This window comes from Perca fluviatilis, chromosome 10 (genome assembly GCF_010015445.1).
Source record: "Perca fluviatilis chromosome 10, GENO_Pfluv_1.0, whole genome shotgun sequence".
Taxonomy (NCBI): domain Eukaryota; kingdom Metazoa; phylum Chordata; class Actinopteri; order Perciformes; family Percidae; genus Perca; species Perca fluviatilis.
This window is the reverse complement of record NC_053121.1, coordinates 18,189,692-18,202,846: the sequence shown is the minus strand read 5'-3', so window position 1 is coordinate 18,202,846 and position 13,155 is coordinate 18,189,692. Positions and strand designations below refer to the sequence as shown.

The 13,155-nt window shown below is 44.4% G+C and overlaps 1 protein-coding gene across 1 annotated transcript; it reads left to right on the top strand.

The window, feature by feature from the left end:
- Nucleotides 1-5,431: 5,431 nt before the first annotated feature.
- On the top strand, nucleotides 5,432-9,630 carry egr1 (early growth response 1). Its single transcript, XM_039813916.1, has 2 exons — nucleotides 5,432-6,153; nucleotides 7,039-9,630. The coding sequence occupies exons 1-2, from the start codon at nucleotides 5,943-5,945 to the stop codon at nucleotides 8,352-8,354; spliced, it is 1,527 nt and encodes a 508-aa protein (XP_039669850.1). The 5' UTR covers nucleotides 5,432-5,942; the 3' UTR covers nucleotides 8,355-9,630.
- The last annotated feature ends 3,525 nt before the right edge of the window (nucleotides 9,631-13,155 follow it).

Below are 13,155 nucleotides of genomic sequence, written 5' to 3'. Positions count from 1 at the left end.
ATTGTAATAGAAATACTGGATTACAGGTAAAAGTCTTGCATTTAAAATCTTACTGAAATAAAAGTACTATTAGTATTATTAGTTCTTAAAGTATCAAAAGAATAAGTACCTGTTCTATTATTAGATTGTTCTTACTGTAATTACATCAGCAACATTTTAGTCTTGTAGCTGTTGTAGTTTGAACTACTTCATATACAGTTAGGTAGTTTAGTTAAGTGGTTCCCAACCTAGGGTCTAGGGTTCGGGCCCCTCTAAAGGGTCACAAGATAAATCTGAGGGGTCATGACACACTTAATGGGGCAGACAAAGCCAAGTTCTGCTACACAAATCATATGTTTTTTATGTAAAATCTTCATCTGGACTGGGGTTGCAAATTAGCCAATTGGCTAGAAACCTTTTATGAAACACATCTACTCACACTGATATGGCTTGACTATGATAATTGTATGTAATAATGTGCGCTGCATTGTCCTTGATAAATAAACTAATACAAAAAATCTGAAAAGTAACTGCAGCTGTGAGATTAAGATAGTGGAGAAAAAGGGTACAACAATTTCCTCTGAACTCTGGTGGAGAAGAATAAAGTGGCATAAAATGGAAATACTCAAGTTAAGTACAAGTACCTCAAAATGCTACTTCAGTACAGTACTTGAGAAAATGAGCCAAATCTCAGCTCACAATCAATAACAGCACAACGGGTGCCATTACTTATCTAGGCTGGTAAAATTCAATAGCATTTTAAAATATAATATTTTATTGGCTTCAGTGGTTATTGACTTGAACAGCTAAGCAAATGCACTGGCTTCTTAAACCCTAAACAAGAACATAAAAAGGTCTATACCACTGAAGATGCCATACACACAGCTGACCTATATACATCGGTTCTGTCAACATGCCGGGGTCTTGCCACCCACGGATTATGTTATACACAGCTCAGACAAAGACAGAAAAGTGTTTTATGACAACCTTTAAATGTTACCCGTTGCTACTGTGACCGCTACATGGTGTGGGGAAGCCCCGTCTTTGAGCGAGCTACCGGTGACTCATCGGTAGCTGAAAGGTCAGAGGTCAGATCTTTTGTCACAAGCATCAAACAGGCCGGGGCCCAGTGAGTCACACATCCTCGGGGACGCGGTGGGGTGGGCTTTGTGCTGGGTTTGGTATTGGGTCTCTGTTAGATACCACCTTCAGGAGGCAACAACAGGCAGATGAGCAGATAGAGCTGCTATTCGTCGGGGCCCTGTTTCTGTGTGATACGGTACACTAACACCTATCCTGCTCCACAGCCTGGGGTAATACGACAGGGAGGGACGCCTGCAGTGACTCAAGTGCGAGCAGACTGTTTTTCAAACGTCCTCCCCATCCAGGGCCTAAAGCTTTAGTAGGTCAGCCCTCACAGTAAAAGAAAACTTGTTTCTTACCCACATAATCACACGCCACTAACACAAGGCCAGCAGCCACAGCAGCATTCCTGGCCTCCTCTGAACAGAGTAAAAAAATGTCTGGCTGCTTCAGCACCGCAACAGGTGGTGTGCTGTAATCTTCTGCATTGTATTGTAATGGGCTGATTAAGATTTCAATAAGTGAGCCAAAGTTTATGATGACTGGAGTCGAGGTGTCAAGTATATATTTAAACAGACATACGTTAATGGTTGCCTCATCGACGGTGGGTTCCAGAATCCCATCAGATCCATTTGGCTTTTCTTGCATGTCAATTAGTCCGGAGATTTTTTTACGACCCCTTTACACTGCCAGTTTCCTCGACGTTTCCAACTGATTTTATCCCTCTCAAGCCAGTTTGTCTTTTCCCAGGCATATCTCACTCTGTGTGTAAAAGGTCAGGCCGCACACTCCTGCTGGCGTCACTTTAAAAACTGGGAGAAAAATGACATTTATCAAATAACCTCCTATCATGTTCTCTGCTCCTCTCCCCGTCACTCTAAGGCTATGGGCTAATATTCAGCCTGTCACTCTGTCCGAGACGATCAGGCCTCCGCTCTTCTACCATTTAATTATCAACTCTCCCTGTGTTTTATAGGCCCAAACACATCAATGCCACATTAAATTTTTTATCATCTTAAAATCCACCTCTCTCTCTCCATCCCACTTGGGAAAATAAAACTATGAAAGCTGCATTGCATTCTGTGCTCCAAAATAACCAGGTCCTCTCTCTTTCTCTCTCTGTTATTACATTATTCTTTCCTCCCCATCCTTTCTGCTACATTATGTAACATGCAAGCAAGCTTTAGTTACTGCCATCGTCCACCCTCTAATCTTGGTCCGCGCATCATGGGAGCACACAATGCTGATCACACCTGTATGCTAATGGTAAGGGATTGCACCACCGGTCGGTGTGGGTGGCCCGGGAGGAGAGGAGGTGTGACGGAGGAGCAGGAGTGTCTGTCTGTCTGCCTGTCTGTCTGTCTCTGTCTCTCTGACTGACTGCATGGCATTGGCTGCTGACAAATGCCAGCATAAAGCTTGGTATTTGCGCCCACATACAGTATGTGGGTGTGAGGATTCTCTCTTGATCTCTCTATTTTCTATTTTTTCTATCGCCCTCACCCTTCCTTCCCACCTCCTCAATCTCTTTTTCTCAACCTGCCTCCATATCCTCGAGATCTATACATCTCTATTTCTACACTTTCTCTCCCCTCTCCCTTTATTTTTATGTTCCAACTCCTCTTCTCTCGTCCACCTCCTCTCTCTTTTTGTTGGCTTCCCTACTGTATCTACTTCATCGTCTTTTCTCCATGGCAGATTGGGACATGATTAAATATCAACCAGCGCTCGTGCTGGGTGTGTTTGTATGTGTGAAAAGGGGCGTGGTGGCTGCGTAGGTGAAAGGAGAGCCGGCTGGCAGAGCATTGGAGTTTCATCAGGCAAGGACTTCTCTGGCTGGTTTGTGTGGGTAGCAATGGGGAACACACTGAGGAGAATAAACCGGCTGACCCAAACACACATACAAACAAACATGCAACAGTGCGCACATCTACATCTATACACACACATACACGCACACACACGCGCACACACACACAAATAATTTCTCCTTCCCCTGCCCTTACAGCATCTGGCTTCCACCCCCTCCATGCATCAGAGTGAAGGGAGGCCCAAACAGCCACTGTGAACTGTTTATCATCTTTATTACTTTATTACTTTTCCGACAGTTTTCCCTAACCTGATTTTATTACATTGTCATCAGATGATGAGTTCTCTCATCTGCTCTCTCTGCTCTTTCTTCTTTTCTTTGCCACAAATTTATCGACCTCAGTAACTGATGCATGAAAGCAGCAGCGGATGCAGACAGGAGTTTAGATTCAGCATCACCACCTCTTCACACAGTTCCAGCCACTTTGTGCAACTCACCGTCATCATGTCCGGAGCGTCTGGCCTTGTTTCCTCAGGTCTGGAGACACAGTGGCATCTCCCTTGCTGAAAAACTAAATGTAACCAGGTTCTGGTGTGTGTATGTGCAGTGGGAGCACCATTTTCCTCCTAAAATACAACATCGCTGTGCAGTGCCGCATACCATCAAAAGTGATTAGATTTGAGCGTTTATACCTATCTGACTGTATGAATAAACAACATTACACATTCTCCAGCTGCGCCATCTACTTCAGGCTTATTTGGGTTTTGTGAAGGAGCCTCTGCTCCAGGCCACTGCATAATATATGACAGAATTTTGCTATCAGTCTAATGGGGGTAAACAGAGAGATTTGCCAGAGGCTGAATTGGAAACGCCTGGGAGAGAATGCAATTCAGTAAAGACCAAAAACCTACTGCCTACCTGAATTATATTTGGTTTCCATATCTATCTATCTATCTATCTATCTATCTATCTATCTATCTATCTATCTATCTATCTATCTATCTATCTATCTATCTATCTATCTTTGCGTTGAAATGTCATTAGGGCACCAACCTCATGGATAACAGCTGAACATGCTTTAAGAGCAATGCAATCAGTGTTTTGAGTCTAAATCAAATATTTGAAGAACGGGGAGTCTCACCTGTGCTGCCCTCTCCAACGCATCAGCAGCATCTTTCTTCTTTTTCTCTGTTTCCGTCTCTCTCTCTCTCAGGACACTTCAAAGTGTCCTGCCCACGATGTTTCCCAATGAGGTTGCTTGCATATAGATCCAGTCAGCCGCCAGGGAAACACATTGATTTCCCGTCAGCATCCACCGAGGAGTGCTGGCGCGCCAGCCGAAGCTGGAGCAGCCTGGGGGGCGGGGGGGGGGGACATCGGTATCCCGCAGGCGTCCTGGCAGCTGCGTGCAGCGTTGTTAATGCGGCCCATTAGGCCGCTGAGTGGCAGAGAGATTCCCCGAATATTGAGCCGGGGACACCCCTCAATTAGACAGATCGCCCCGCACCTCGTCAGCATCCGCGGCTATCTGTTCTCATTAATCAATGACACAGCCAAGAGAGATGCAAAGTTAATTTAGAGGAAGTTTGCTACCAGCCTGCAGAGTTTGCACAGTCTTATATTTTTTAAGCTCATTGCCTACAGAAATATACACTCACTTAGATCACACGTCAAAATCAATTTAACATGCGGGCTAATTCCTATTCATAATCAATGAGCCTATAGCTCTAACCTATAGAAATGCACGGCAAGCTTCCAAACATTTAGGCTACACTGTGAAAATGATGTTCCAGCCTAAAACAAAAAAGGTAAATTTACTTTTTAATGTGGCCTACTTAGATATTATTTTTAGCTTGTTTGTTTGAAAACGGAGGCCTATGTGTATAATAAATACACAGAGTTGCTTCGTTTGTGGTTAAAACATGTTTTCGTTCTTATTTATCGCTCAGGCCCGCAGCCTTCAACTGTCAAACATTAACAAAATAAACGTAAAGCAGTTCGTCTGTTAAAAAAAGTGTTTCACGTGGAGTCTCATAGTTCAGCTGAAGCTGTGCTTTAAAACAGAGAAGCAGGATTCTGCTGCTGACATTAGTTATTGTGAGCGCTGGACATGATTTGCACTCCAGCCTCTCATTCACTGCCAAGCACCGATCAGCGCTGCCTCAGGAAGTTCCAAATAAGGACAGGGAAATGGAAACCCACCGGAATAGGTCCTTATGTAGTCACGACCTTATAAGGCACGGCGGAGCCGGGCTTTCCGGCAGCAGTGCAGCCTGCTGCACAGATGGGAAATCCAAATCAAATCTATGGGGCGACTAGAGAGCAAGAATTATGCTGCTGTCTCACGGAGCTGTTCTGCTATGAAGACACATTGATTCGGGACTGAGGAAGAGCGGCGTTGTCTTCGCAATTTACTGCGATAGCTTAATATAAAGTCTCTCTTCTCTGCTTTCCCCCCAGGCCAGCGTCATGTGTCCTCCACTGCAGTGCCTAAATATGGGCTTCCTCCGCTCCATATATGGACATCTACGTCACGGCAAGAGGGTATAAAAGGAGCGGGGAAACCTTTCAGCTCAGAGAGAGCCCTGAGAGCCCACAAGAGCAACTGTTAGAGCAGAGATAGATAGACAAACACACAGAACTCCCTTCGAGTAATATCACAACAAAAGTACAAAGTCAATTCAAAACAACATCCATCCAAGAAGGTTAAAACCTGATTGGATAAGCCATTTTAATACATAGATACAAAATCAAGATTGATCTGTTGATTAATTTCGATGGATCTTAGGGAATGAGTATAAAGGACACTTTTGATTTTTTTTCTGAAAAGACAAGTGGATCTTTACTCATCTCTGAGAGAAAAAGGAAAAACAACAGGACAACTGGAGAACAAGAGTCACGGAGCAAGACCGAAAACAACATCTTCCTCTCGACATCAGCAGAAGTGTGCAGCGCTCCCTAAGCTGGGCTAAGTGATTCCCTCCACCTGCGAGGCACTGCTCTGCCGGCGTGCATCCAGCCTCACTGCACTTATCACCAGCCACCAGCGCAGCTCCAGCACCAGCAGAGGATGGCTGCAGCCAAGACCGAGATGATCCTCCCAGCCCTGCAGATCTCAGAGCCTCTGAGCTTCCCTCACTCCCCCATGGATAACTACCCAAAGCTGGAGGAGGTGATGATGCTCAGCTCTGCAGGGACCCCCTTCCTCACTGCCTCAGCACCCGAAGGTGCAGGCTTTGGCTCCGGAGAGCCAGGAGAACAGTACGACCACCTTGCTGGAGGTAAGATCTGGAGATTTGCCTCTTTTGCCTCTGGCTTTCTGTGCTGCATGTAAAAGTGAACTAAAGATAACAGCACATCTGCTGAGCTACACTAAACCAAGAAAAGAGTTAAGAGAAATAAGCCACTGCATAACTTTAATTAAGCCAATATTTATGTTTTGCTGTGTATTATTAATGTACATTATTAATTGATCGTGTTACTACAGCTGACAAAATATTTTAGTTACAAGTCTATATTAATTAGTTTCATCATGGCTTGTGGTGAGAAATGTTACTTAAAGTGGAATTACAGGCTACAAGTAAATTTGAATTTAAGCTGACCGGACACAATATATTAATATATTAAATTCCACAAATGAACAGAGACCGCAAAATAAAAAATAATAAAAACAAACATCTGACTTAATATCAATTTATCGAATCCCTGTCGACTCTCGGAGGACTCAAACACTGCTCAGTCACCGCGTGCCTCTTGACGCTCCTAAAGCTCAATTCAAATTGCATTCCTAAAACCAGCTGAACTGCAGTTTCGGTAATCAATTGCCTCGGGCTCTGTGATGGGCTTCAAGAATGTGCACGTTCGTGCGTGTTTGTGTGCAAGACAGGAAGACAGAAAGAATGTAAGAAGGATCGAGAGTGTGAGCAGAGGAAAATGCAAGCACAGAGAGCTTGCACAGCAGCTCTTGTTGAGGTTTGGAAGAGATAGTTTTGGAGTTTAGGGGGAAAGAGTTTAGTTGGTGGGGGTTTCTTTGCGTGGGCACCTGACTGATCAGTCTCAGAAGAGAGGGGTGACACTGTCCACCGCTCTGGCAGGATTCCCCCTCTCCCTCCCTCTGGATATTGACAGTTTGATTAATGTCTCCTCTTTCTCTGTGCTCCCTGCAGATACGCTACCTGATATCCCCTTCAACTGTGAGAAGTCAGTGGGAGAGCAGACCTACTCCACCCAGAGGCTGCCCCCCATCTCTTACACAGGCCGCTTCACCCTGGAGCCTGCCACCACCTGCAGCAACAGCCTCTGGGCGGAGCCCATCTTGGGCCTGTTCACTGGTCTGATGGGCAACATTGCACCCAGCTCTTCTTCTGCTGCCTCACAGACCACCTCGTCCTCCTCTTCATCCATCCCGTCCTCCACTTCTTCCTCTTCTACCTCCTCATCTCAGAGCCTCAGTTCCTCCATTCACCACAGCGAGCCTAACCCCATCTACTCAGCCGCCCCAACCTACTCCAGCCCCAACTCTGACATCTTCCCAGACCAGGGCCAGGTTTTTTCCAGCTCAGCTGGAACAGTGCAGTACCCTCCTCCAGCCTACCCCAATGGCAAGACCTGCAACACTAGCTTCCCTGTGCCCATGATTCCTGACTACCTCTTCCCTCAGCAGCAGGGAGAGATCAGCCTGGTGCCCCCTGACCAAAAGCCCTTCCAGAGTCAGTCAAGCCAGCCCTCCCTCACTCCTCTGTCCACCATCAAGGCCTTTGCCACCCAGACTGGTTCCCAGGACTTAAAGAGTGTCTACCAGTCCCAGCTGATTAAGCCCAGCCGCATGCGCAAGTACCCCACCCGGCCAAGCAAGACACCTCCTCACGAGAGGCCCTATGCTTGCCCTATGGAGACCTGTGATCGACGCTTCTCCAGGTCTGATGAGCTGACACGTCACATCCGCATCCACACGGGCCAGAAACCCTTCCAGTGCCGCATCTGCATGCGCAACTTCAGCCGCAGCGACCACCTGACAACACACATCCGCACTCACACGGGAGAGAAGCCCTTCGCTTGCGAGATCTGCGGACGCAAGTTTGCCCGCAGTGATGAGAGGAAGAGGCACACAAAGATCCATCTACGGCAGAAGGACAAGAAGGCAGAGAAGGCAGGAGCAGTGGTGGTGACAGCAGCGCCGGTATCAGCAGCTTCGCCTGCCTCCAGCTACCCTTCTCCCATCACCTCTTACCCCTCTCCAGTGTCTTCTTACCCCTCTCCCGTCACCTCCTGCTACTCCTCTCCCGTCCACACTTCCTATCCATCTCCTTCCATCGCCACCACCTACCCATCAGTCTCCATGTCCATGTCCAGCCCCTTTCAGTCCCAGATGGCCTCCTCCTTCCCCTCCTCAGTGGCCTCCAACATCTACAGCTCCCCCATCCCCACCCCACTATCAGACATGCAGACCACTCTCTCCCCAAGGACAATCGAGATCTGCTAAGAAAGAGCAAAGACAAAAACTTTTTATAGTCTCTCCACACCTCTCCTTCCTTAAGGTTCTTTGAGGGGAAAGAAATCAGCATCAAAAGACCGTTTTCCCCTCCAAAAGGCACTTTTTTGTCTGCTCCATGTGCAGTGTTTGGTGAATCTTGAGATTTACCTGAAAGAGAGAAAAAGACACATGTCAAGGACTGCGCAAAGACAATAGAAGATGAAAAGGGATTTCTTTCCGTCTCTGTAAAACAAATGCAGGACTTCAAATGCATGAGGGACTCAACAGATAGAGCGTAGAAGCCGGCACTGACAAGTCTCTACCATTAGGTACACAAAAACCTAGAGACAAACTGATTGCCAGCAGTTGTGGTGCTAAGGCACGTTCGCCCTTGCAGGCACTCATACAGTACAAAAGACATTGAATGATATACATAAGCTACCATATATGTATATTGTACATGTGCCATGTTTCGTTTTTATCATTCTTTGGTACCATTGATGTGAAAAATTATTTGCATATTTGCATTGTATTATTTGAAGTGAGCAGGGCCATATTTTCTACATACTTTCTCTATTATGTAGTGATGATGCTGTGATACGTTTTGACATTGTTTGAAAAAAGCACTTAAGTATTCAAGCATGAGTAAGAGTGATGTTTCTGTTTGTAAATATCATCCACTGGTACTATCTCTTTCTCTCTTTCTCACATGTGACATATCGCTCCGTTATATGGGAAAAATAGAGAAAAGGACAAAAAAAAAAAAACATTTAAAAAAAAAAAACTAAACAAGACAAACGCTCCCGTTATTTGGTGCCTTTTTGTGAAGCCTTGCTGATGTTGTGACTCGACTGAGCGCGAGAGAGGGTGCACTGCATCTCGCCTTAAGGGTTGAGGGAATATTTTTGTTACAGAATGTAAGTCATACTCAGAGGGAGGAAAAGGGACGAGCTATGAGGGCACCGCTTCATTTCATTAGAATGTAAGCAAAAAAAGGAGAAAAACTATAAAGTATATTTTTGTAAAACTTATGTGTAAATATCCACATCTTCAAGAGCTGGAATGTTGAAGTTACCTACTGAGTAGGCATTGGGATTCTTTTGTATGTTATATACATGCAGTTCATTATTATTTTGTGGTTATCTTTATTTTGTATTTGTGTTTGTTAAAACAAGTGACTGTTTCTGGCTTCTAAACACATTGAATGCGCTTAACTGCCAATGGGATATTTGGTGTACAAGATATCCTCCCAGAAATGAAATATAAATAAAAATATGAATATATATGTATATTTGTTCTCATGCTTTATTGTCCGACTTCTGTGCTTTCAAACATTTCCATTGGTGCATCAAACCAATTTATAAACCCCTCTTTTCTTCACGTACGTCCCTCATACATGAACATCATGTATGCCGTCATTTTATACGTTAATTCTATGCAGATTATCAGTGGATTATCATACCACAACTTCCCATCACAGCGTGCCACCGTTTCATTTGAGGAATATCTGCACAGCATGATCTTATTGAAACTCCGTTTCAATCACTGTTCTCCGATTGAACCCTGTATTAATGATAACACAGACGCATGACTCCCATGCCTATGAACACTAAAGATGAGGAATTCTTATCAGAATCCAACATGCTCTTGAAGATATTGAGCTGATCTTAATTTCCATTTAATTTTAGATTTTATGATACAAACTGGCCCTTAATGTTGAGTACACAGACTTCCAGCAATTTGATCTGCATGCTATAAGATTTTTTTTTTTTTTTTTTTGGAGAGGGATATTTTAAACAGACTTTGCTTAGACATGCACAGGGCTATTTTCACAGAGTGCAGGTGAAATCCATCACATAATAATTACCTTCTTTTCTGCAAATGTGCTTGGCGAGATGCTGTCACCCCGTAGTGAATGAGCTGTTACACACAATTGGGCAATATCTGTGCAGGTTAGGCTGAATTGTTGCACGGGTGCAGCTGAATAGACTGGCCCTGAAGGTTTAACCATTTTCTTTTGTTTTTTTCAAGCAAAATATAATAACAGCCTCTTTGCACTGTCATTCATCTGCCACTGTTCCCTAGGCAAGAAATTCTTGCTACATGTTTGAAAATAAAACAGCTTAGTTTTTATAGCCTATGTAGACAAGAACCCTCCTCAGTTTTTCTCTGGGAGCTTTGGAATCATTTTGTGTTGTGAAATGCACTAACCAAAATACTCACAAATGCAAACACAGCTAAAATAGAAAGCAGGAAAACAAGTAGAAGAGAGTGATGAAGGGAAAAAAGGAAAATAATTAAGATAATTGGTCTCCTGATCCCAAATTGACTTTCTAAATTGGGTCTGATGAGGTCTGTGTTTGTGCACACATGTACTGTATGCAGGAATTTGTGTGTGATATACACAGTGACTGTCTATAGACTCTGACTAATGTAGTCGTTTCCTGCTGTGTGTCTGCATGCTGCTGCGGTGATGTGTACGCGTGTAATAGTGTGAAATTTGCAGTGTTGGCAGTCGTTGTTCTGCGCCGTGTGTCCTTGGTTAAAGCTCAGCATCCCCATGAAACAGATCTACCTGGACACCACCCTCTCATCTGCTGACAATTTGCAGGTGTGTGTGTGTGTGTGTGTGTGTGTGTGTGTGTGTGTGTGTGTGTGTGTGTGTGTGTGTGTGTGTGTGTGTGCTTGAGTAGCCATAGGTATAAACGCAACTAAATGCGAAATGCAGCAACAAATTCCAACAGAAGGTAACAATGGTCCATTTTCTTGGCGAGAATCTGCATCGCTGCTATAATTTAATAAATAAATGTAATACATACAGGTAAGAGGATATACTTTAACAAAACACAAATCAGCACTGTAGTTGATCTCTGAGTTAAATCACACAGAACCACAGTCAGCTCAAGCCTCCTTGTGTGGCTTACAATCCTGAAATCTGTCATTTCCTGTCATTGTTTACAACATTATTTTGGTCCCTGGCTGCAAATCAAGAGCTATTCAGCAGCTTTTGCATCAAAATGTTCTCATACTGCCATGCTTTAAGGAGTCTTTTACTCTGTGTGAAAACCACGGACTGTGCTTCTCTCAGCCCTTTCTCATGTTAAGAGACAATATTTCAGCCAGTATTGTCACAGTCCATAACTACAATAAGACAGACGACCAATATCCCTCTAAGTATGAGGGAATTGTACAGCCCGTCACGTCCTCTTGATCTGATTCAAGGCATTTCCTTGCATATCAAAGCTCACGCGCTGAGCCTGTTCTGTTAAGGGAGGTGCGCGAGGAGCGCGAGAGGAGTTGGAAGTGCAGTTGCATCGTGGCTTCACTCTGTTGTAACCCACAACGGAGCCACCTCACGACCCCTATATGCTTCCACTTCAAGAGCCCTGCCTTTGTTCAAAAATGTATTTGTTCTCTTATTCTTTTTGGGAACTGTGTAAAACAAAAAAGGACGAATGGCGAAAATAACTGTTCTTTCTCCCTCAGCCCTCCAACCCCACCCCACTACCACCTCTCTCCCTCTCTCTCCCCGTCTGTCTCTACCTTGCTCTCCCTTTTTCGTAGTGCATATTTTGCTGGAGATGCTAATGATCTCCCCCCTCTGTATTCTGATGCAAGGTCTGTCTACACTTTTCCCTTTCATCCACATACAAATGTGCTCTTATTGCCTCTTCGCCCTCGGGCCTTTTAAGATGCCTTTTTGAAATATGCCGTTTGATAAGCACATCATTGGCCAAGTCCCCGCAGTGATTAGAGATCTCTTTAATGTGAGCAAGTTAGAGAGTGAACGAGGGGCTCCGGGGCCGCCAGCTATCTGTTCTCCTCTGCCCTCACCCCTTGACATATTTGGACCACTGGGGAGAGACCAGCGTCGGGTAGGATGAACCAGAACCCAGCTTAGCACTGGCCGTCCTCCATGCTTCATCTCCACATGGAGATTAGGCACAGGGGGAAAGACACTGGAGAATCACCTTCATAGAGACATGGTACTGCATGCTGGAAGGCTAGATCTATTTTATCACAAGAATATGACAGGAGGATAGCTCTCTAATGTCTTTTAAATATGCTCCATTGATCTAATGCTCAGAGCCTTGCATTGCCTCGCTGGGATGTTTTTTTTTTGATCTTGCCAATAGGGAACGTTGATACAGTCGCCAGGTGCTTTCTCCTGCTTTGCGTCTTACACTCGACACCTGTTGAGCCTTTTGGGATAAGTAGGTTATATTTAAACTGCTTGATTTCCAGCTTCCTAACAGTTACATTTCAGGTAGATTGCAACATTTACACAGACGCGGCGTTCAGGAGACATGCTTGGCATATCAAAATTTGAAACAAACATCAGTGAGAAAGTGTAAGTACGACAAACCTGGACAAAATGTAGCGGTCCATCACCCAATTATCTCCGCATGCTGTAAATAAAATACAGACAGACCAACCTGAAACATCAGCTTTGCACAGAAAACCACAAAAGCACATCAAACATTATCAATATGTCACAACTTTGCTCTTCATTTCTGGGTTAAGATGTGTGTGATCTTTTGCATGTGTGTCAGCTGTGTAACTGTTCAAAACACAACAGATGTAAGAGCAGCACAACTCACAAGCAGCTTTGAAATTATTTGTGGCACACAGAGATTTTTGACATATCACTTCCACAATAATCTACAGGTGTCCTGGCAACTTTAGCTCTACTTAATAAGCCATGCTTGTTTGAAGTGCATGGCTTTGAACAGACAACAAAACATTGCATGCTTAAGTACCTCCAAATATACCTCTTCAACTCAGCATCAAGCACACTACAGCATCACAA

What these genes read in the sequence shown, in the direction of transcription:
- egr1 (XM_039813916.1), top strand. Translation starts at nt 5,943, where the DNA reads ATGGCTGCAGCCAAGACCGAGATGATCCTCCCAGCCCTGCAGATCTCA. An exon ending in GTACGACCACCTTGCTGGAG is followed by an intron (nt 6,154 to 7,038) that starts GTAAGATCTGGA and finishes TGCTCCCTGCAG; the next exon opens with ATACGCTACCTGATATCCCC.